This window comes from Dipodomys spectabilis, unplaced genomic scaffold (genome assembly GCF_019054845.1).
Source record: "Dipodomys spectabilis isolate Male_0828 unplaced genomic scaffold, ASM1905484v1 ptg000046l, whole genome shotgun sequence".
Lineage (NCBI taxonomy): Eukaryota > Metazoa > Chordata > Mammalia > Rodentia > Heteromyidae > Dipodomys > Dipodomys spectabilis.
The window spans coordinates 2,010,403-2,035,110 of record NW_024870723.1 but is presented as its reverse complement, the minus strand read 5'-3'; the positions used below and the strand labels follow the sequence as shown (position 1 = coordinate 2,035,110).

General features: G+C 43.0%; 1 protein-coding gene across 1 annotated transcript in view; it reads right to left on the bottom strand.

Moving 5' to 3' along the window:
• The window catches only part of Pappa (pappalysin 1), a 223,955-nt gene that overhangs the window by 82,948 nt on the left and 116,299 nt on the right, over positions 1-24,708 (bottom strand). Inside the window, exon 10 of the mRNA XM_042678753.1 lies at positions 6,036-6,229. Within this exon, the coding sequence (XP_042534687.1) occupies positions 6,036-6,229 (194 nt within the window). The remainder of the gene's footprint in view (positions 1-6,035; positions 6,230-24,708) is intronic.

Here is a 24,708-nt window from a genome sequence, read left to right as displayed (position 1 = left end):
ACCTGACACCATGATGTTCTTCCCAAGCAAGCATAGGCTGAACCCTCCAAAATCATGAGCCCAAATAAATCTTCCCCATCTGAAGTTGTTTAGGTCAGATATTCTTTCACAGCAAGGAGAAAACTAACCAACATACCCTATGTCTAGAGAGCCTCAGGGAATCGAGCCCCTGTCCCTAGAGACAGGAATGAGGAGGTCACGGAGGAATAACCTCTGCTGTCCTGGCTCAGAGTTGGTGGCCATGAAAGAATGTACACATCTTGTGATTCTCTTATCCTGGTTTCTCAAGGTTTCCTGTGTACGGTTTGACACAAACCATAAATTATGTAGTTTCTTCTTCAATCTACAATTACCCTATTTGTGCTTCTCTCTCTTTCCCTCTCTCTCTCTCTCATGCTCCAGCAACAATTAAACATACATTCCAGAACCTAAGAAATCTGTTTTACATGTAAGAGATGCAACTTTAAACACTTTCTATGTTTCTTCTATAGTTCCGTAGACTACACACATTTAGAAGACTCTCAATAAGGCATGGCTCCACCTAAAAGAATGGAGACCAAATCGAGTGTCAGTGGCTATGTCTGCAGCCCTAGCTACTCCGGAAGCTGAGATTTGAGGCTCACAGTTCAAAGTCAGCCCAGGAAGGAAAACTCTATGAGATACTTATCTCCAATTAACCACCAAAGGGGCAGAGGGTGTGGGGGGGGGGGAAGTTAGGAGAAGAGTTGTGGCTCAAGTGGAAGAGCTCAAGCCTTGAACAAAAAAAGCTAAGGGACACAAAGCCTCAGTAATCACACACACACACACACACACACACAGAATGAAAAGGAACAGATGGAGATCTCAGAGGCAGAGTGGAAGGAATGGGAGTATTTGGGGATTTGGGTACTGGTGAGGGAGCACACCCACTTTCTTGGTGTTGCTGAAATGTATTATCACTTCCAGAAAGACACCAGCTCTTCCCCCTCTTCTTACACAGCAGTGATGGAAGCAGGTATGAATTGCTTCATCCTGAACTCAGGTTCCTATTAGAAACAATGGGTTCAGCCCCCTCCAGCCAGGATCCCCAAAGCAAGTCCTTCTGCTGTCTGAGTCTTAGTGTCCTCATCTGTAAAGTGAGAACATTAATGACTGTTTCTGTAGTAGCTGTAGTAAGATTCAAGGAATTTGGTGCAGAGCCCAGAGGAACTTGGTAAATGCTATTTTTATAATCTATCTGGGTTCTTCTGAGAGTGGGCAAATGACTTATCCATTCATCCCTGCAGGCTGAGAAAGGTTGATTGGAGGGAAAATCCCTCTGGATCTCAGGCTCTCTCATGGTTGACTACTGTTTCTAGTTGGGCAAACCCTGTTGAAACTAGAAGTGCTTTGAGGGCAGCAAAAGGCTCAGGACTTCCTTAGAACTTCTCAAAGTGCCTACTACAATTCTGAGTGTGCAGCAAACAGTGACTGATGGGATTCTGATGAAGTCCACATCATGATGATGAGGCTTCTCTGCTGTGTGGCTCATCATGGCCAGATCTAGGTGAAGGAAGCTAACGTGATTGAGATAGAGCAGTGACATTTGTACTACTTCAGAAGTACAACACTACCACTTAGTGTTTCTCTGCCTCTTTGCTGTTCACCAGCTAGATGTTATCTTCCTTAACTTCCACTAGGTAGATACTATCATCTCCATTTTGAAAGGAGCACCATGAGATTCTCAGAGGAACAACTTACTCAGAAGTTAAGGAAAAGCCAGTTGGCCATAATTTCCACCAAACTACATTATCCCTCATTCTCTCTTTTATATTTCTTTTTTTTTTTTTTTTTGGGTCCGGGCATGGGGCCTGAACTCTGGGCCTGGGCGCTGTCCCTCAGCTCTTCAACTCAAGGCTAGCGCTCTACCACTTGAGCCACAGCACCACTTCCGGCTTTTTTCTTTTTGCTTATGTGGTGCTGAGGAATCGAACCCAGGGTCTCAGGCATACAAGGCAAGCGCTCTACCACTGAGCCACCTTCCCAGCCCCTCTTTTATATTTCTTAAATGCAAGACTTAAATAAATTTTTCTTCAATCAAATCAAGAGATAGATTATTTTCATTGAGTGCTGGGGATAAAACTTAGGCTCTGGGCCTTATACTATATCTCCATCCAACTTAAAAAATGTTTGTGAAACAGAACATCATACTACCTTTTGTCAGTGTTGGGTTTCAAACTTAGGATCTTCCCACCTCTGCCTCCTGAGTATCTGGGATTACAGGCATGTACTCTCTAGATCTTTATGACACCTGGCATAGTATTATGGTCACAGCAAAGAATAGATACTAGCCACTCAAACTGAAGTGAGAAACAACAGAGATGACCAATAATGGGTTTACAGGGGTTCTGCTTTCTCCTGTTCCATGGTGGAAACTTCCACAACACTCTATTCTAATGTGGATAGATCTCATTCTTAGGAAAGTTTTCCTTTACTTTAGTCCTCAAACTACTGTCTGAGAAAGGGATAGTCTAAATTTTATCCTCAGAGGATTAACCAAATTCAATGGTCTTTTGACCGAGGATCTGCAATGCCTAGGAGAGAAACTATAAATTCCTGATTGTCTTGGGTCTTCCACCTCCTCCTCAGGTCATTGCCTGTTGGCAGGAGAGCCAGGAGGAAATCAGCTTTGTTAAAAAAAAATGTTAGGGGTGAGAGCAAAAAGAAGAACTATCTGTGTCATATCCTGGCAGCCTTTGTTCTAAAGCATTAGAACAATGTAAAACACGGAGACAAAATAAGAACTAGACAAGATCTTTGCAAGCACTTAAGCCAAACCATTTCTGAGATCTCTAGAAGAGAGATAACATGATTCATTCAGTTCAATTCCGTTTTTTTTTTTGCTGGGGGATGAGGGGTGGCGGTAGGCAGTTCTGTCTCAGGAACTTCTTGATTGCAGCTGGGCCCAGATGGTACCTGGCCAAACTATCCAAAGAATGTCTCTTATTATAGGATGTTCAGCCCAGTTTGTACAACCAGGAAGTTTTGATACTTCTGATAATATTCAGATATGAGATTTAGCATTCAGGATTAGCTTTATTCTAACCAAATTTGGGGATCTGGTTCAAGAACAATGGATGAAAAGAACTGGAAATCATGAAATGTTGCAGGCATATGCAATACCCAAAGTGAAGTTTTAATCAGTATTCTAGAACTCACAACACTAAGAATGTTGCTCATTTGCAGTAGCCGTGAGAGCCTCAAGACTCAATCTGATGAGGCTTTTGCCTTTGGATGAAATTCTCACACCTACATCTTACACCGTGACAAGGTCAGGAGCTGTGTTTTCACACTTCTTTGATTTCTTCTACAGGTTCTGTCATACAGGTGGCCACATAGCTCCACTAAGTACTTGCACATATCATTTTTACAGGATCAAGGAAAGGCAGAGCTTTGGGTAAATTAGATTAAAAGGGTCTCCATTCCTCAAGTTTAAAAAGTGTCCTAGTAAACAGCAAGGGCCATGGAATAGTGTCAGTCTGTGCGGAAATGGGAGTAGCCTGGGCTTGAAGATGCTATGATACTTACTTGTTCCCTTGCTCTGTTCCCCGGTGTTTGCTTTGGTCACCCTCTGGTTCTGAGCTGCTATGGGGACCTACTCATGTATGAATGTGTATGTCTGGGTGAGAGGGGAGAGAAGAAAGGGAGGAGAGGGAGAGAAGGAGAAGAAGGGAGGGGAGGGCAGGACAAAGAAAGGGGGATTTGGAGGAAGATGAAGGACACGTGGTATACCTTCCAATTCTGTTCTTAAGCTCAACTTCTAAGAACCTCCAAGCCCCCCCCATGTCATCAACAACTTCACTATCTTCACTGGAGGCCCTGACAGGGTGAAAATTAACTACCAGTCTCCTTTAATCACTGAACAATATAATGAAGGGCAGAGTCCCACTTCCTTTTCCTCTCTGCTGTTGAAAGGGAGCTATCCTTTCCCTTTAGGAATAGTCTTTCTCCTGAATCATGCAGGATTCGTATCGTTTTGGAAATGCAAATGTGAATGTGTGTGTTTGCATCATACGCATATGTGTACATGGGTGTCCATGTTTGCCCATGTGTGCATGAGGGTGGGGGCAAGTATACTCACTCATGATATCTAAGCATTTGCTCTCCGAGAAAGAATTCAGAAGACTCTTGCTCTGCACCTCCCAGGACCTCCGCCTGCCAGGCCCCACACCTAGCCTGTACTCATATTCTCTCCCTTGACCCTGTATTCTCCAGTGAGCTGATCTCATTATGGCAAATTTAGTTACAGCTGAAGTCTCCTTGTAACAAAGATTATGTCCAAACCCAGAGTAATGGAACCTAGTCGATTTCATTAAAATAAAATTGGTTACAATGAATAATTCAATAGGGATGATTTTGTATCCTCATCTCCTCTTTGTAAATCGAAGAGCTAGTATTTATAATGATTTTTTTAATTGGATTTTTGTTTAGGAAGAGATAATCACCCATAATTCCTGACAGCCCTTTCCTTACAAGAGTGGAATAATTGTCCCATGAAGCCTCTTTTCAAATGCTAAGACTGGAAAATTCTTTCTCTCCTTTGCTCAGATCAGTAACAATAAGCTCTGGGTGGTTTTAAGGCACAGCTGCTACCTCAACATTTTTTTTAATGTGAGGTTCCAAATGCATTAATAATTCCCATGTTGGAGTGATATTCTTAAGCATCTCTAGGAAATGGATGCTACCATTGATTTGGATTTCCTCGACATTCCATGTGATCAGAGAAGTGATACCTGAGCTATTCTCTCGGTGTCATTTGCACCGTGTGTGTGTTTACAGTCAAGAAAACAGACATTTTCTGAGCATCTAGTTTAACCTAGATTCTGCGCTTAAAGACAAGAGACAGAGATGAGTGGACCTCAAACTTATTCACAAGGAAGTGATAGGGTTCTGAGGGAAGCAAGAGAACAAACAGATAAAGAGTTCAGGGTGAAGTTGCAATCACATGGTGGAGGTGAGGCATGAGGAGAAGGTGAACCCTGACCCTTCCTTGTGTGCATTCATTATTCCCTAGGCTGGGATGAGGAGCACCATGTTCCCATTTATTTCTACCCTCCTCAGGGCATTCAGACACTAATGTAAATAAATAAACAATAAGCAAAATGATAACATAATGGTCAAACAAATGCAAAATAAAAAAAAGAGTCAAGGAAGTGATCCTATCTTGTACTTCACCCAATGAATCTTCATTTGGCCCAAGAGAAGGGCATCCTTCTCTTTCATCAAGAAATTGGAAAGAAATATCTGGGAAATATGGCTGAGTTGGCTACTGGGCTGGATAGCTGGAACCACTGTGTCAGGTCTCTAAGACATATGAGTTTCAGAAGAAGGCAGGTGGCTTGTTCACCAGGATAATTAGAAAGGGGGCTCTGGGGAAGTCATAGCCATCCCCAACATCATACAAGCTCTGGTGGCCCCAAAACTCTCACTCCCTCAACTATGCTGTCAGTCCCCTGTGGGAAAAACATAGCAAATAAATAGTCCATGAGGGGACTGAGGAATGAGTCATAGCTTCTTAGAAGTGTAAAGATCCTTGGAGATCATCAAGCTCAACTACTCTCCATTTCAAAGACGGAAAGAAACATAGAGCCCAGGAAGGTGAGGAGACCAGCACAAGGCCATACAACATACTGATGGTAGAGTTACACCCTTAAAGTAGAAAGAACCTCCTTAAAAGTGAGAATTCCTCAAATGGATTTGTCATTACCCCCATCCCCCCACTGATTTCCAGTAGTCCAGCCAGAGTAGAGTTCTTTCCCACAAAGGAATTAAGTAGGGAAGGACAAAAGAGGCTAGTCATTACCTCCATTACACTGGTGTTCCCTCAGCTGGCCACTGTATTTCTAATTCTTTACAAATGGTACCCAAGAGGTCAAGAGGCACTGATATTACATGTAGCTAAAGATATGCTCATGTGGTCACATCCAATGGCATCATATCTGTAAGGTGGGCATTTCTGGCAAGCACAGAAGAGGTTCAGAGCATCTTCAGGAGGTGTGTAGGGGGTGGGACCTTACCTGGGATGCTGCTGGCTGTCCGATGACAACCCAGCCTGGGCACTGCTGGTCTTGATGGGAAACTGAAGCATTGGATGCCCATTGATCCAGGAACCCATGGGGTGTGTAGACACCGCAGTCTTTAATGCTAGTCTTTTGTTCAAACTCTTCACATACCCCATCTCCATCATGGAAATAGCACCGGCTGGGCTCATCTGTAAGAGATGGATATACAAGGAGAGAGAAAGATAAGTACTTGTTAATTGGTCTCAACCATCAGCAGTCAATATGGGATCAGTCCACCAAAATCATGAATGCTGTCTAGGCTATCATTCATTGTTAGTCACAATAAAATATCCCTCTGCCTTAAGAGAAAAGGGAAATCTTGCCATAGGTAACAGCATAGGCTGTTCTAGAAGGAAACAATCAGAATTTCAGTTAAACACTAGGTGAATTTCTAGGATGTTTGATCATCTGATAAAATGGTCATAAAATGGTTTAGGGGCAGCAGACTGCTGAGTATCTTCTAAGCTCAACAAATCCCTTGTTTACTTCTGTAAATAGTTCACATAGTGAAATATTATGGAAAGAGCCAGAATCAATCCGTTCCTTATAGTTCAGTTATTGAAGGATAGCTATGAACCAGCTGAGATCTCCTATAACTGCTAGCATGCTGGGCACTTTAAACATGGAAAGACCACAGGACTTTGACAGTGGCTTTGGCCTTCTTAGAGATCTAATAACTCAGGTCCACTCTAAGAATGACCAGACATAAATCCAGACTTAACTCTCTAAAAGCCAATAAAGAAGACTGAAAAGAGAAAAGAGTTTTGACCTGGGGCAAAGCTAGATTCAAATCAGGACTCAGTGACCCAGAAGGTGAATCTCTCTAAGTTTCCATTTTTCTCATCCAAACAAATAAATCAATGAGATAGGATATTCACCCAGCATTGTTACCATGATTATGTGAGATAATGTGTACAATGTCATCTCCTTTCTGCATTTTATGCAAAACAGAACTGAGAGCTGAGGATGGGATGGCATCTGCTTCCAGGTCACAGAGAAAGCTGGCAACAGAGTTAGAAGTAAGAGGCCAACTTATTATGCTTAGAAGTGAGAACTTCTCTACACGCTGGACATATAAGCTATGTTCAAGTTATGAACATACAAGCTCTGATGCCTAAAATCAGGAGGTTGCCTGGCTTTGGCTCCATATTTCTCCTCTTCTTCTTCTATGGTGAAGATAAATAGGGAGGGATTATATATAATGATTATAGAAAGTCTATCCTCTAAAATGACTCATTTCTTCTGCAGAGAACCTTCAGTGTGAAAAACAGTTGAAACTACAGGTAAACTCATACAAAAAGGCCAACTTCTTCTTTAAAAAATTACATTTAATATGGTAATAAATCTGCTTGGAACCAGCAGAGCCTGAGAATAATGAGAATGGAGATAGGGAAAGGCGGACACAGTAGGTACATAAGGGCACAGGTAGATAGATGGGCAAATGGATGATAGGCAGCAAGGCAAAAATAAAGTTGAAAGAGAAAAGAACAATAACAAAAGAGGGCAATGAAAGAGAAAGGGACAGAGAGAGAGAGAGAGAGAGAGAGAGAGAGAGAGAGAGAGAGGAAGCATGTTTCCTTTCTTCTCCAAGATTCTGCTGACAGAGCTATTTGTGACTCTCTTTTAAAAATAACATCCTTGGACTCTACTATTCAGGTTTTCTTGTCACTAGGAGTCCTGGGAGCCTCACAGCTCCATCTGCCAACCTTCGTCTGGGGGATTCTTTCTCCTTCTCTCCTTCTCTACTCCCTCTCCACTCCTCTGCCCCAACCACTGAAGAGAACAAGATAAGGAATGGAATACAAATGTGTGGCCCAGGAAAAACAAAGACAGTAGCAAGAGAACAACCAAAGTGGTCTTCTCTTTTTTGTCACGTTAGTTTCTTTGGCATTCCTTAAAGGCTACATGCTGGACCCTGAGTGGGTTGCAGTGAAGAGTCTGAAGTCATTAGCAAGGTCTATCATCTTACTACCCTGCCTTTCATGTACCAGCTAGAAGACCTTAATGATATGCTCCACTGGGTGAGGAGTGTGAATAATATCACACACACACACACACACACACACACACACACACACACACACACACACCACAAAATTTCAATAAGTAGTTGTATGGGGCTCTGTGTGTGTGTGTGTGTGTGTGTGTGTGTGTGTGTGTGTGTGTGTGTGAAACAGTAACGGGACTTTGAGCTCAGGGCCTGGATGCTGTCCCCTAGCTTTTTCACTCAAGGCTGATACTCTATCACTTGAGCTACAGCTTCACTTCCTGATTTTTGGTGGTTAATTGGAGATAACAGTCTCATGGACTTTCCTGCCTTGGCTAGCTTTGGAACACCGATCCTCCTATCTCAGATTCCTGAGAAGCTAGGATTACAGGACTGAATCACCGTCTTCAACAAGTATTTGTTGAGTGAATGAATGACTAAGTTTTAGAATCTCTGGTGGGCACATTCTTGTTAAACTATCGACTCGATATCCTTTGAAGGAAAAGTTTCTGAGAGACCAGTGGGGGATTGGCTTACGGTGGGGTTTCACTGGGCAGTCTGATCTCTCCATCTAACCCCAATTTTCCCAAGTATGAGGGAACTCTTCATTTCAGCTTTGCCCCTTTCCACATGGTGACACATTAAGAAGTCTACTCTATCCAGCCAGGATGTTTGATGTGGGTGGGGCAGCACTGACAAAGTCTGTCCTCCTCAGTTGAGTTTTCATAAGCCAGCAAAGCTCTTTTCCTTTTGGAAGAAATGAGCTCAGCTCCTAGAACTGGAAGCATATGGACTGTGTGTAAGTGGTCAGACACACTTAATGCAGCCCCTTGTCAACTTAATTTTCTGTCTTTATTTGTCTGGAGCCTAAAGATGAAATACCAGCACCTATGTTCCTGAAAGGCTCTCAGAGTCATGATCATTGAAGAACATAGGCCAGCTACCTGCAGATAGGGAAGTGAGGCTTTTTGAGCATGGGAGATGGACTCAATTTAGTGGGACTTAATTCGAATCTGTGCTCTTCTGAAATGGGCTACCTTCCAAAGGAATGTGTGGATTTACCTATCTCTCTTCTTGTTTATAAGCTTTTGAGAAATGAGCATCTGCTTCTATTTCCAGCTCAGGGACCAGTGATTGGCATTAAGAAACTCCCTCAGCCCAAAGATTATTATATTTTTCTATTTTTGAAAGACTAGAAAAAAATCATATTTTTAAGTTTAGCTATTTGTTTAGGGTTGAGTCCAACCACAACAAGCTTTGTGCCACATAATTCATCCAAGCACCACCACCACCAAAAGACCAAAAAATGTGCAATCTTTCTATCCAAATAATAGCTTTTTGGAATAGGGACAGTGGTAGTGTCTTAACTTTACGAGGGCAAAGTTTGGGGGGGAATCTGGGAGAAGTTGTGTTGGCATGACTTTCTTCTGGAATAGAAATATCTTGACTTCATACTGTCCTTCCTCCCACCCCACCCCCACCCCTAAGGGCTTCATGTCAAGACCAGATTGCTGACCTCATTTAATTCTATTGAAACCAGGGTTTGTGCTTAACCTCTTTGCAAGCAGATCAGCCTACGCAGAGGACAAAAGGCGAGGTGGTTAAGGACTCCTAAAGAACCATGAATCTGCTAACTAGCTTCAGATGCTGACTAGGTCTGCTGAATCTGAGGAGCTGAGTCCTTTTCTGGGTCCTTCGAGGGTTGGCCATACACCAATATGAGCTACAAATTCCTCCTTGAGTCTCATGGAGACAACGAATCATCATCTGACTAGAATATAAGAGAGCCTGGGCTGGCTTTTTGTAGTCACTCTTAACCAGGCATAGAGGGCACCCACAGCCCAATCTGTACTCGGTCTACACGATGCCCTCATATTTGGCTTGGAGTCTTGTCCCCTTATCCCCTTCTCACACAGCAGTGATCATCTATGAATGACTAATCTAAAATGTAAATCTTGTATGTGAAATTGCCTAATTGACTCCAACCAAGTTTGACCTCTCCATGTTGGTTTTAGGACCTTTTGAAGTCCAGGTTCAAATTCCCTGTGTATCCTCAGGTCCAGCTACATGAGTTGAGTTCTTTACCAGAATTCACTCCTCACAGGGTCTGTGAGTCAGTGACTATAGTGACAGTCATGGCTTTAGATAGATGGCTTCTCTGAGTTCCAGTGTCCCACAGTGATATCACTACTGACATCTATTTAAAGGCATCTCACAGAATAACCCAAAACAGTGATTTTCCCCTCCACAATCCCTTTCCTTCATCTTAGTGGATGACAACACCATTGGCCAACAATGGCCAAACCAAACTTTTCCTGGTCAGCTCTCCTATTTCTTTTTCAGTGTGCCCTTTAACTTGACATAAAGTCAATCTGCACATCCCAAAGGCTCCTTGAATTGCAGACATTCCAAATCTGCTGCTACCAAATTCAAGTCTCTACTGCTGATGCAATTTCACTAAACAAGTTTCTCTGCTGCTTCTGTACCCTTCCCTGGAACATAGCAACCAGGCTGTTCTTAAAATGAAGTTCCTCACTTGAAGCAAGTCAATGGCTTCATATCTCATAGGTAACACAATTCAGAGCCTGTATCATGCTCTACAAGGTCCTGTTTTTTGTGACTCTCTAGCTACGATCTTCCTTGTTCACTGTCTTCCATTAAACTAGTTATTCATTTATCCAGATAGCTATATATTTAGAAATATCTATCTCTCTCCCTCTCCTTCCCTTTCTCCTTGCTTCCATTCCTCCTTTTCTGGTCTTCCCCCTTGTCTCTCTCTCTCCCTCCCCCTCCCTCTCTCTTCCCTCCCTCCTTCCTTCCCTCCCTCCCTCCCTCTCTCCCTCCCTCCCTCCCTCTCTTCCTTCCTTGCTTCCTTCCTTCCTTCCTTCCTTCCTTCCTTCCTTCCTTCCTTCCTTCCTTTCTTTTCCTTTCCTTTCTTTCTTTTCCAGTACTTTTCACTCAGGCCTCACCTTTGCTGGGCTGACATTCTAACACTTATGCCATACCTCCGGCTTGATTTTGTTGCTTATTTGGAGATGAAATATAGCAAGCTTTACTGCCCAAACTAGCTTTGAATTGCAATTCTCCAAGTCTCAGTTTCCTAAGATTATAGGCACGAGCCACTGGCTCCAGGCATATTCCAAATTCTTAACACACTAGGAAGCTGAACTTGATGTTCCCTTTCTTTTTCCTTGCTTCTTTTACTTTGCTTTTCTTATGACCTCTTCATTGTTTAGAGGTCAGGTAAGTGTTACTTCCCCAAATAACAACCCTGTTGATTCTATTTCCCCATCATGTTTTATTTTCTTCACTATATTGTTCACTGTCTAAAAATAAGTTTTGGGGACTGGAGATGTAGCTCAGTAGTAGAGTGCTTACATACCACACAGAAGGCCCTGGATTTAATCCCCAGCACCACAAAATTAAACAAACAAATAAGTAATTCTTTCATGTTATATCATCCCCCTAACTCTGTAAGGTACAACTTTCATAGAATCTGTTTCAAAGTGAAGCTTTTACTTTTAGATTCAAGAAAACTGATTGGTTTATATTTAAGAACAAAAAGAGAAATTATTGCTGGAAGCTCTTGGGTCCTGAGGCATTGATGTTTGCATCCCTAATACTCAGGAAAGGGTCAGTCTTATAACAAGTACTCAGTAAATCATGAATGAAAAATGTGGAAATCACAGAACTTCTCTAATTTATTTCATTAAAGGTGTATCAAAAAGCCAGGTTTGGCAGTCTATGACTCTGATTCTATCAGTTAGGAGGCTGAGGTGCTCCAGAAAGACTGTCTCAAAAAAACATCATCACAACAAAACAAAGTTGCAAGGCTGATTTGGATCTGCTCTGATTATGATACTATATAAAGGTTTTTATGAAATCATAATTAGAATGAGGTCATAATACAAAATCTAGCACACATTAAGGTAAAAATGTCCAATTCTACATAAACTATTCCATATTTTTTCTGTGAGACATGTATCCCACCATCTGTCTTTGTTTTATTGTTTTATTTTATATCTTAACTGAGTTTGAAAATAAATGGATAGGCTGCCAAATAAAGAGATTTGGCAGTCTTTAAGAATCAGAATTCAAATATGCAATTATATCACCTTGAATACAGAGCATTTGTTTTAGTGGCTTAAAAAATATTCTAAGCAAAGATAGCAATTCTAACAAATAACAATGTAGTCAAGTGAACAGAATATTGAAAGTATTGAGTGATTTTTGTTTACATCTCTTTGGGGTCCCGATGATGGTCTCTCATGATATGGAGAACAAGTACAATATGGTACTCTGCTGGGACATGCATGCCACAGAAAATACTTGAGTTATAGAGAAGCAGACATTCCAAGCACAAATGGAAAGAAGACCGATACCAAGGACTCAAAGTTCTTTCAAAGTATAAGGAGGAAATTAAAAACAAAATTTGACTTGAATGATATAAGCTAATAAATGGGAAAGACAATTCAAAATATGGATATGCACAAAGTAGGCAATAATGGCAAAAAAATAGGCAATCATGAAAGAAACACACTTCAGGTGGAATGCCAGTGATTTGAACTGGATCTCATTTTGATCACCATAAGGTGAGAAGAAAGAGAGGACAAGAAGGAGAGAGGAGGGAAGAAATGATGAATGAAGGTAGGAAAGAAATAAGGAAGATAAGGAGGGAGAAAAGGAGAAATGAAAGAAGGGAGGGGGTCGAGAAGGAGGAAAGGAAGGCAGGCAGGCAGGCAGGCAGGCAGGCAGGCAGGCAGGCAGGCAGGCAGGCAGGAAGGAAGGAAGGAAGGAAGGAAGGAAGGAAGGAAGGAAGGAGAAAATGGAAGGAAAGAATGGAATGAGGGAAGAAATTTCTTTCTCAAAATCCACAGCCTTGTAATGAACAAGGAAACTCTGGAGAGAACAGCTGTCTGCTCATGTACCCTAGGACTTTAGACAAGTCACTTTCCTCTCCAGGTTACAGATCTACCTTCTGTAGAATAAAGAATGTTAAATAAGACAGCTTTGTGATTTCCCTTACATTGTATCACTCTAAAAATATATTTTGTTCTTGATTTTCCCCCTCTTTCATTGTTAAACTATCTTTTTAGTCTGAAAGTGAAGACCGTGGATGGTGAGTGTAAGATCCGCTCCTGGATGGCTAGCAGACTCCACCCTCCTCGCAGCAAAGTCTCCACCCAGTACCTGCATTACCTAGGCAACTGGGACACCTGGAAGAGGTCACATCTGAATTTGATGTGGCCACACCCTTCTCCGCCCATACCCTAGATAAGGCCTAGCCCAGGCCCAGACGCTCTCTCCCTTCTCTTTTCTAGCTCTCTTTCTGCTCTTTTCTAGCTCTCTCTGCTCTCTCTGCTCTTTTCTAGCTCTTTTCTCTCTCTTTCCCAGCCTACTGAATAAACCTACCCCTTACCTGAATACTACGTGCTGCTGTTCTTACTCGGCTACCTCTTTTTAAAAACCTAACAGTAAGCCTATTGGGAGAGAAGAGGGTTGTAATCAAAAACAGATGAAGGGCTGGGAAGGTGGCTCAGTGGTAGAGTGATTGCCTTGCATGCATGAGGCCCTGGGTTCAATTCCTCAGCACCACATAAGCAGAAAAAGCTGGAAGTGACGCTGTGGCTCAGGTGGTAGAGTGCTAGCTTTGAGCTGAAGAGCTGAGAGATAATGCCCAGGTCCAGAGTTCAGGTCCCACAACCAACAACAAAAAGAAAAACAGATGAAACTGGGGACCAGAAATAAAAATCTGAATCTTAACTCTGTCACTAACGTGTTCCTAGATACTGACTAATATATATCATCCTTCACTCTTTTTTGCCTTAATATTGGGGGAAAATATCCAATATTACTTTTCTTACTTATTTAGAAAATTATTTGCATAATGATCTGATTTTAAAATCACACTAAGGAAAATATTCAAACATGTCCAAAAGTATAAGCAGTGCTGCTATCATATTTTACCATTACCGATACAAAAACTCATCTCTCCAATTATAAAACAGGTTTTTCTAATTCATTGTTTCAGCGTCATCTCAATCATTATGGCCCAGAGGGGCTTGTTTCTAACCACATTCCAAAAACAGTGTCCCACCCCTCCACTCCTGCCTCTCTTGACACCTGTCTACTGTTTTCCCTTCACAGCATTATCTTGCTTTTTCACATGTTTACTTGGTCTTTACATTTTCTCTAAAATAAAATGGTGGCTCCACAAGGGCAGAAACACAGGCTGTTTTATTACCCATAGAACTCAAATTTTAGTACAATCAGCAAATATATGCTAAAGGAATGAATAAAGGTCAAGGCCTTTAATGCAATTTATTCTACATGCTTCCTTTGGCAACCGTGGCAAGTGAGACTCAGAGATGCTAAGTAACTCACTGAAGGCAGGAAAATTAGTTCTTAGAGGCCAAGCATTCTGAGTGGCTAATGAAAGGTCATCATGCAAATATCAGGAGTGTGTAGTGCTAATTAGAAACTTGTCTGTGGGAAATGCATGTATGTGGCCAAAAGGAAAAATAATGTACCCAAGTGAAAGTCAGCAAATACACATATATTTATCTGTTCTTCAACAAGGCACTTTTAAAAACCTTACTGATCCAGCACAAGCAGCCCTTGGTCAAGATTATATCTAAGAGAAAATTTTAGACAAATGGATATGATGAATGAATGGGCCACGAACTGGAGGATGAGTCAGGACAACACACAACAATCAGGCTAATTACCCTAACCTAGCGATAGGACTAAGGTGACTACAGTATGCTGGGTTCTTGGTTGGGATTCCTATGCAGTCACCAGGATGTCAGCATGGATTTTTTTCCCCCATCCTGAGTCCTGATTGGTTTAGCCTATCCCATTACCCTCCTCCTCCTGGTTTGGATAAGTCCCAAAAGATAAAGGATTCAAGCCACAGTGCTCTCCATCTCCAATCTGGTAAGACAGTTGATAATGTACTAAAGAGCAGGAGCCACATAGCAGCCAGGGTTACCCTTGGGTAAGTTACCTTTCTCTTATATGATGGGCAGTATACTCTTCAGACTTTAACTTTATTTTTTTCCTACAGAGATGTGTAAAAAAAAATGAGGAAAGCAGAAGGGAAAGAGGACTGAAGGGACAGAGAGAAAAATTGGGCTTAAACTGGTTAATTCTAACCTGGATCATTTGAAAATAGGAATTAAAACAATTATTCTATTGGATCAGAGATGGTAAGGTCACTGTGACTCTTTGTGTTGAAAACATGTTCTAAGGAGTAGGGATTACTGTAGGGTCACTGTCTAACAAAGGTGAGGATCTATTTGCCCAAACAAAAGCATGAGGTTGCTGATTGCATAGCTGGCTGTACATTCCAGAGCAGAGGCCAGAGAAGTCCTCTCTAGACCAACCATGGGGCTGGTTCTGGGCCACTGAGGGTCAGTTAGGATATGGTCTGACAATGAGACTCTGGATAAGTCCCAGCCCCTAAACAAGATCAGTAAGAAGATAACCTGATACAGTTCAGAGCAGGCCCATTAGAAATCCCTTGCCGTTGATGTCAGAAAACGTAGAGTCAGAAAATCCAGAGTTATGCTTTCAGTGTTTCTTGATAGAAGCTTTATGACAACTGACAAGTGTAATCTTGTCCCTGCCTGCTTCTGCAGGCTCCTCTCTGCGCTAAGACACATACCACTCAAAGCTCCAGGCCCATCTGTGAACATGCCTTCCCTCTCATCACCCCCTCTGTGCAGAGACTTCCTCCAAAATTCCCAGCTACTTTCCCTGTGATCGGTTCCATTCATCCTTTCTTTGTAGCTTATCCAGGCACTCTTAACCTGTCTGCCTATTCTTGTCCCAGGAAGACTGGTTGCCCATCTCTGTCTACCGATCGAATCCCCCAATTAAAATTACATTTTAGTGCATTTGCTAAATAGGTAACTGGATGATTACATGTTAGGTACTGTATCTACTATTATTTCATCCAAGAATAGCATTAGGCATTGGTGATACTGTTATTCCTGTTTAAAGACAAGGAAATAGGTATTTAATGAAGTTAGTCAATGCCTACTGTTTCGTGAGTGGCAGAGTCAAGAATTACCTCCAGACTAGTTGAATTCTAATATCTACACTCATCGGTCCAGGCATGCTGCTCAACTCGAATCTTTTGTATGGATGAGGATACTGAGGAGAGTTTAATGAGAATGGCTGACTTTAGATTCTCTGGAATGGCTTATGATTTTATGTTACCTGGCCGCGTATGGGTTTGATGGAGCTGTGGCCACATCCAGGCTTTCCATTCATTCATGGGAAAAGCAATACCTGTCAGTCTTGAGTTCCTATTCCAGTTTCAGCAAATTGGTAAAATCATGACTGTCTTCCTAGATGTTAGCAAGAAAATACCTAACTACACTTATCGTGCTTGAAAAAAAAATACTGTATAAGATCTAGTACCTCCTTTATCCCTGAAGTTAAAAAAAAAAAATCTGTCTCTACTACTTTGTGCCACAGCTAAACTATGGTCTCAATAACTAATGTTTTTGTTAAATTTAAAAAAAAATTTTTTTAATGGAATCTGAGTTTTGGTTGGCAAGAGATTGCACATGCTGGGCCCAGCATGTGAGCCACAATCCATTAGGGAATTAGGAGTTGAGTTGGGGACCTTAAGGCTCAAGTATCCCTTCACACACAGTACTTAGAAAGCCATCAATTTCCTTAACAAAGAGCATTGGCTTAAATGCCCCCTTAAAGCAGTGTTATTTACACAGTTATCCACTTCCTTTTGAATTCTCCCCATGGGGGTGGCAGGCCTGCAGTTCTTTGCAGCTACTGGTTAATTAGGCCTCTTCCTTAAAAAGAAACTCCTCTTACTATTCAAAAGCAGCTCAATTTGGCGGTTTTGGAGAGTCCTACTGAGCCATCTAAACACCATCAAAATCTCTGAAGCTACCTACCCACAGGTCTTCTAAAGTCCTAAAGTGGTTGGATCACTGTAAGTATAGAGATAGAAGATAGGCATGTTTTGAATCTGGATCTTCTCAATGAGAAGGTAAAATAAGGTTCAAAAGAGCATGAACAGCCGGTCCAGGATGGCCCCGCTACTCCGGAGGTTGATAACCCGAGGGCCAAGGTTTGAGGCCAGGTGGGGCAGAAAAGTCCACAGGATTCAAAATATGATGCTGGAGATAAGGTCGAGTCCCAGTTGAGAAAACAAGATGAGAAGCGCTAAAGACCCAGGTTCAAACCCTGGTACAGAATTAGTGGCAAATCGCAAACACTTGTGAACACTTATGAACTGTTCCAGCTCCATGGCACATCCACACAGTGATGCTGCTGTAGCATGAATAAGGAAACTAAAGCAGCCCTTGTTGTAAGGTGAATCATCCCAGATGACACATTTTGAGATACAGACTATTGGAGTCTTTATTACACAGTTAGCAGGCTTCAGGCCACCCACTGTTACAAAAGTCTGCAGCCACCAACTACACATAACACAGCTAAGGACATAGGCTAGAGAGGAAAGAAAGAGCAAAAACAATATCAACAATATCAACACTCCAATTCAACTCCAATGGAGAGCTGAATTGGGATGCCATGATGACTGGAGAAGAGCCAGGAGACAGGACGCAGGAAACGACCTTGGAGACACACGTGGCATGGCGTCTTGGTGGCTAAGCTAAATAGGTCAGCACAGGGGGCTGGTCCACAGGAAATTCCCAGTCCCAGGTACTGGACTGATAGATTCAGTAACCTATCAGGCAAGTGCTGCCCCTGTTTCCAGGGATCCAGGCAGGTGCAACTCCTGGGAGGCAGGTGATGGGCAGGGGGTTTCCTTCCCCCAGCATGAAAGACAAGATGCCAGACTCTACCATCCAACCATGTGGTCAATATGGCACCAGCCAGACCAGACCTCCTTACTTTACCCTCATCTTCTTTGTGGCAGAGCCCTAATTTAGACACATGCAACCCAGCTTCAACTCTGCAGTCGCCTCTACTCTGAGGTTGCTGAGCCAACTGCCCTGCCTGAGATGACATCCAGAAGGTGAACAGTGTGCCTTAAGACAATCCTAAGGTTCCTCTGACTGCACTGACCAACGGAGCTCTACTGCACTTTGTTGCCTGCAAAATAAAACTGTAGTGTAAAAACCAACAAGCAAACATATTTTCCTTCCACCCTTTTATTTATTTTCTATTTTTCTGAGCCTCAAATGATGTACCAGATCTTGGTCTCGGCCCTGGGGAATCAGATGAACTAAACAAGGTCTCAGCTCTCCAGGACTTAGTGAAGAGGACACAAGATAGGAAGATGATAGGAAGAACTTAGGTATGATGTGCCAGATTGGAGGGGTCCATCAACCCAAGTGGGGAGCATCTTCCAGGCAGGAAGACACTGTGAGCAAATGAAAGGACACTAGAAGGTGGGGAGTGGGTATAAGGCACGAGAAAATGTTGGGATAGACATTGCAAAAGACTGGTTAGGCCCCCTATAGACAGTACTTTCCTTGAAGGCCACAGTAAGGAATTCAGATTTTCTCAAGGGCACTCTGAAGCCACCTGATGCTTTCAAACAGATACATGATGTTCACCCTTTAGGTAACTTGCTGACATTCTCTCAGAGGGTAGATTGTGGCAAGCAAAGGCAGGGAGCCAGGAACCTGCTTGGGGCCTTCAAGTAAACCAAAGACCAAAGAGAAAAAGACATTGATCCGCAGGGAAACAAAAGATAAGCTTTCAAAGTAAAATTGGAAGAAATGATTGTTGGAACGTGGGAAATGAGAAAGAGAGGGAGGAGGTGTGGGTGTTTCCCACAGGGCTAGGTGCCCGGTGGAGGCTGAGATAAAGAGTTGTATCAGTTTTGAGGAGAAAGAGGATGAACTTTCATTCATTGTATAGAGTTTGAATGACGTTTAAATCTGGGTAGAGTAAGTAGATACATACAAGTCTGTATGAAAAAAAGAAAAATAAATAAAAACACAGGTAAGGGGGGGGTAGCCTAGTTGTAGAGGATTTGCCTAGCATGTGCAAGGCCCTGGATTGGATCCAGAGACAGACAGACAGACAGACAGACAGACAGACAGAGACAGACAAGACAGACAGAGACAGAGAGACGGAGAGAGACAAAGAGAGACAGAGACAGAGGGACAGTAAAAGAGAGGGGGAGGGAGAGGAGAGAAAGAGAGACAGAGACAGACATGCTCTGGTTGAGAACCAAGAATAAGAAATGTTCCATTATAGAAAAAAAAATCTATCGTGCCTAGACTTCATTTCAAAAAAGAACAAGCTAGATCCAGCAGTAAAATACTTAAATGCAATCCCTATTTAATAGAACCCCCTTCTCATGGCATCCTTGAATGATGGCTTTCAAATCTCTGCAAGATCTTTTCCAGGAGCACAGTACTCTCTATTTGTAAGAGCTAGATCATCATCTCTCATAACCATATTAATGACTATTTATCGATCACTTTCTGAGGGACAAGGATTGTCTCATGCAGTATGAACCTGGTATGCTGAGTAGTACATAGCCCAGGCCTGACATAGTGAGAGGCGTTCAACAGGTAACCAATGCATAAATGTGATGAACAAGTTTTCCAATGAACGAAAGAATAGATCAGAGCAACACCCTCTGTGGCAGAGAACAGCATTCTCATTTCTCTAATGGAAGGAAATACGGGATGCCACAGGTCTGGAGCAGACAGACTGAGGAGGTCCTTGTGTCTCAGAGTCGGGTCGGCTGGCTTTTCCTTCCATTCTTGTTTGCCCACTGAATTCCCTTGGCAAAGGGCACACGCACACACACACACACACACACACACACACACACACACACACACACATGTACAAATGGAAAAGCCGAGGGATTTGAGACACTTGTGCAGCCCTTTGCCTTGGTAATGAGGCTGAACTCAAGTTAAGCATGTGGTTTCGGTGTCTTGAGCACAGAGACGAGCCCTGGCCAAGGACCTTTAGAGCACTGCCAATGGCAGTTGATAGTTTAATTTAAACTTATGGATAATTTGGGCCGGGTTTCTGACTGGTGTTGAAAGCTAAAATCACTCTGATTTCTCTTCAGGTCACTCTGCCAAGAGTACTCTTTTGGCCTTCGAAGAGCATTGCAGTCTGGGAAGGAGGTTGATGATCATCTTCGAGCACGGCTCCTAACATGTCATGCTTCTGCCTAGAAGCCAGACTTTATTACAGAATCTGAACCCCCCTTCACCCCCCCCCCCCACCCCTACTGGCCCTCTTGTGACTTTACTGCAGTAGCTTTCTTTAGGACTAGCTTACTCACTGTCCCTGCCAAAGAACCCGGCCTCATTCTGGAACTCCATAGGATCTCAGTGACTCTCCTGGTCTTATCCAAGTCTGAATTCTCAGACTCGAGGTGGACCAGTGGTTTCCCAGGGCTCCTGGTTTGGGGGTGGGGGGCGGGCAGGGGGAGAAGGAGGAATGGTCTACAAACCAGTGCCACCCTATCTTCAGTGAGTATGGTCTATTATTGTCTGAGGCTCTCACAGTGCAGAGAAGTTTTGTATGCAGCAGGTGCTTAACAGAAACACCCGTGTGAGAAGGTATTTTTCCAGCTGTCTTATAGGACCTCCTATGATTGTTGCCTGAGGGAGCTTCAGCAAAGAACTGTAGACACTAAGCTCGGGGTATTTTGTTACTCTTTTCAGTAAATTAATGTGGAAAACCCATCGCTTTAACAAGTATGATAATTTCAGATTTGCTTTGTGTTCATTTCTCTTTGGTCCTTAATCAGTATCAACCCCAAGAAAGAGGGCTTTCAGTTTTTCCCTCTGTTAAGTATTTAATGATCTGTAAACAAACACTTCAGACAGTGTTTCTTCTAGAGACCCAGGGATCCTTTTGTTATGTGAAAATGTCTTTGGCTTCCTGCACCGTTTCCCCTTTTCTCATTATCTGTTTGCTGCTAGGCAGTTCAGCTCTAGAGTATATATGTGTTTTATTTCTGTTTTTGCTTTTTTTTTTTTGTCAGCTAAGCCTAAAGATGCAGATACAGCTTGAATTAGCAGTTAAGCCTAAGGGTTTAAGAAGCCAGACTTCCAGGACAAGAATCCCTAAATGGGAAAGGGAATATATTACTTAATTTCTCAGTGCCCTGATTTCCTTATCTAAAGATGCCATCTAAGGTTGAAAATACCTTATGGATCGATTGCGTAAATCCAAAGAGCTTGATAAAGAAAAAAAAATCCATGAATTATCTAATTAACACCAAGTTATTTGTGCTATTCCAACTCTCGTCTAGAATGATGAAATGACTTTCCCATAGAAAGGAATCATATATATATATATATATATATATATATATACACACACACATATACATATATATGAAATAGATGAAAAATCTATTTGTATTTCACCACTCAAATTTATTCTTGGCATTCCAGAGAAGATTTGACTATTCTACTTTGGGAGTTGGGAAGATTTGGGTTTAAATCCCATTGCTGCCACTTAATTACCTGTTTTCAAAACATAACTTCATCTCCCTGAGCCTCAGTTTCTCCTTGTACCAAGTGAGAGTAAGGTGGGCACTGCTGCGTGGCCTTTGTGAGGATCAGGAAAGGAACATTTGGTGTCTTGTGCTGCAGTCAGCCTGACATGGGATGCAGCACCCAGGAAGGTTTGTTTCTCTCCTAGTGGTTGTGCATTTCAGTAAATATTTACTGAATGGAAGCCATATCTCCAAAGCTGCTTACATGTTTGGGGGGAATCTACTGGGTCATCTGAAAAGGGGTGATAATAATGCCCAGCTGCCAGCTTGGCTGGGAGTCTAAAAGGAGACACTTGGGTGGATTCGCCACAAGTTATCAATGCTCTGCCGGCCACAAGAAGAGGAAGAGCTTTTAGGAAGGAAAGCTGTCCAGGTTCCTGGGGCACTGCTTCTAGCTTCACAGTGGAACACGCTTCGGTGTATTAGACAATGGTTGTCTAGCGCTGGATGTTGGGGACGTAGAAGAGGATGGGATGGCTTCTTTCAAGGGTGAAATATAGGGAGGCACTACAATTACAGCATCAGCCCAGGAGAGAGATTAACAAAGTGATAAAGTGATAGTCTCATGTCTCTCTGTCTTTCTCTCTTGGTGTCTTTCTGTCTCTCTCCGTTTTTCTGTTTTTTCCCTGTGTCTTTCTCTCTTTTTCTCTCTTTTCATTGCCTTTCTCTTGGTAGCTCTGTTATTCTTTGTGTCTCTTTCTGCGCATCTTTCTCTCTCTTCATCTGTCTCGCTCTGTATCTCTCGGTGTCTTTCTGTGTCTGTCTGTCTTTCTCTGTATCTTTCTAGGTTTCTTTTTGTCCCCATCTTTCTTTGTGTCCATCTTTCTGTGTCTTTTTTCTGTCTGTCTGTTTCTCTTTCTCTCTGTCTTTCTGCCTCTGTCTGTCTCTCTCCCTCTCTTTTTCATTTGCCTGGTTCTTCTTCAGACCACCTCTACATAGTCCCTTCTCTCCATGCCAGCATTTAACAACATCTTCAGTATGGTGCCAGATAATGGCTATTTTGGCTTTGAGGGCTGTTCAAGGCTCTGTTGGAAGCATCAGCTCCTCATCATCAGCAGAATATTAACAGTGGCACAGTTGTGCTTCACTCAATTTTTTGGGGGGCCAAAACTGGCAGCAAGCTGTCATTGGCCAAGCCTGTTGTATGCTGGGCAGGGCACGGAATGTAGAAGGAAGGCACCAGTCACCTTCTAAATCACTGTAGTTCTCAAGGCCATGAAGGAGATCAGATCATAGAAGGCTTCGTCCTTAGCTTTCCCTGGGTTCTCGGCAGCCCAGTGGTGCTGACACTCTTTCCCTTCTTCCCAGAGTTCTCTCTTGCCTTGAGGACTGAAAAGTCTGGGCTTCCTGTCATCTTCAGCATCATCCTGCTTCACAGCTTCCTACTGTGTCTATCTCCTGCTCAACCCTTCAGTCCCAGCCCAATGCCACAACTCCAAAGAGGCTTTCCAGACAATCCATACAGAGGAGGTCCTTCTTTAAACACTTCCAGGAGTGTGTGAGTGGTGCTGTCAACAATGAAATTCAAATAATTATCAGTGTCATTTTCCCGCCCTTCCTTGTACTGTCACTTCTCTTTTAGCAGAGTTTCACACAGAAGCCACAATAAACAGAAGCTGCTTGGATCAGCCACCTAACGCCAGTAGCCAGCGTACACCATCTTTAGCCTGCCCGGGTCTCACTACACATGGTAGAGAGCAAGCAGCTGTCTTTTCCCCAGGCCCTCACAGTGAGGTTTTCACACAACCCTGACTGCTCATCCATCATTTTATTTTAAGCACATTACTTCTCTGTCCAAAAAGAAAAGGAGGATACAATTAAGTCTATATCCCTTACTTGCTTAATATTTCAATTTCCCCCCAGGGCAAGTGGAGATCACAGCTCATGAATAGTAAAAGTCTCTTCCAACTCAATATGGACTCCAAGTCACAGCAGAGAACCAGGGGCTGGGATAAGGCCCTCACCCAGCCCAGGGGCCTCCTCCCCATCTCTAGGCCCACCTCAGTTATAAGGGTACAGATGCACATTCAAGGCACATGTGTATGCAGGTGGATGTCTGGTCACTTTTTTTTTTTTTAATGCCATAAAGAAGTTCTTGTTCTCGGCTACTCAGATTCACCTGCCTTGGACTGTGGCTGCTTTTCAAAGGCCACACATCAAAGTTTCGTCTTGATTCCTAGCAGTCAAGCCAGCTCCAAGTCTGTTCCTCGAGCCTGACCCCCTTCCTGAGACTCAGGAAGCTGACCTGGACTGAGGGTTAGAATTCCTCCCTGCTGGCGTCTGAGGCTGTCCTGTTTCTTTTCATTCCAGCCTTGCCTCTCTGTGGGGTAGGCCTCCCGGGTTTGCAAAGGAGGTGGTGAGCCCTGGTCTGGGGCAGGTTGGCAAGCTTGATGCTAAGTGGTGCTGACACTGTTTGAATGCATCCCTCAGACCTCCCAGCCAAGGACTCAGATCTTTGGTCCTGCCCACAAGTCAGCCTTCCGCCCCATTGCCTCCCTTTCCTGCTCTTTTGTCCCTTCGGTGACCCCTTTGACCCTCCCAGTAAAAGGAATTTCTTTCTCTCCCTCAGCCCTCCTATCACTTAAAAATGCACAGTTTTAAAATAAAAACAATCTGGGGCTTGAATTCTAGAAGTTAGAGCCCCTAACAGCCTTCTGAGAGTTTATCTAATTATTCCCTTATAGTATGTGGGAATGGGGAAACTGAGGACAGGGAAGCTCAGCCACTCTGCCAAAGGCACCATAGTAATTCTGCAGCCTTTTTGCCACACATGGGATGCAGTGAGTCTGCCTATGGACTGACTGAGAGTCAGTGTGAGGAAGAGGAAGGAGAGGCGGCCTTAACTGACCTTGAGTATCCACTAACTGCTGCTTTGTGCTCAGTACTTGAGAGAGAAGTAATTGAAAGAAGTTCTCTAACTGTGGTCATTTTCCCGAGAAGGAAACTGAGACTCAGAGGAGATGGGAGTTATCTAGGACAACCTAGGTGGTAACTGTGATCACATGGTACTGGGGCTTGAACTCAGGGCAGTGCGCTGTCCCTTAGCTTGCTGATCAAGGCTAGTGCTCTACCATTTGAGTCCTATTTCCACCTCCAGCTTTTTGCTAGTTAATTGGAACAAAACACCTTTTCTGCCCAGGCTGGCTTAGAAC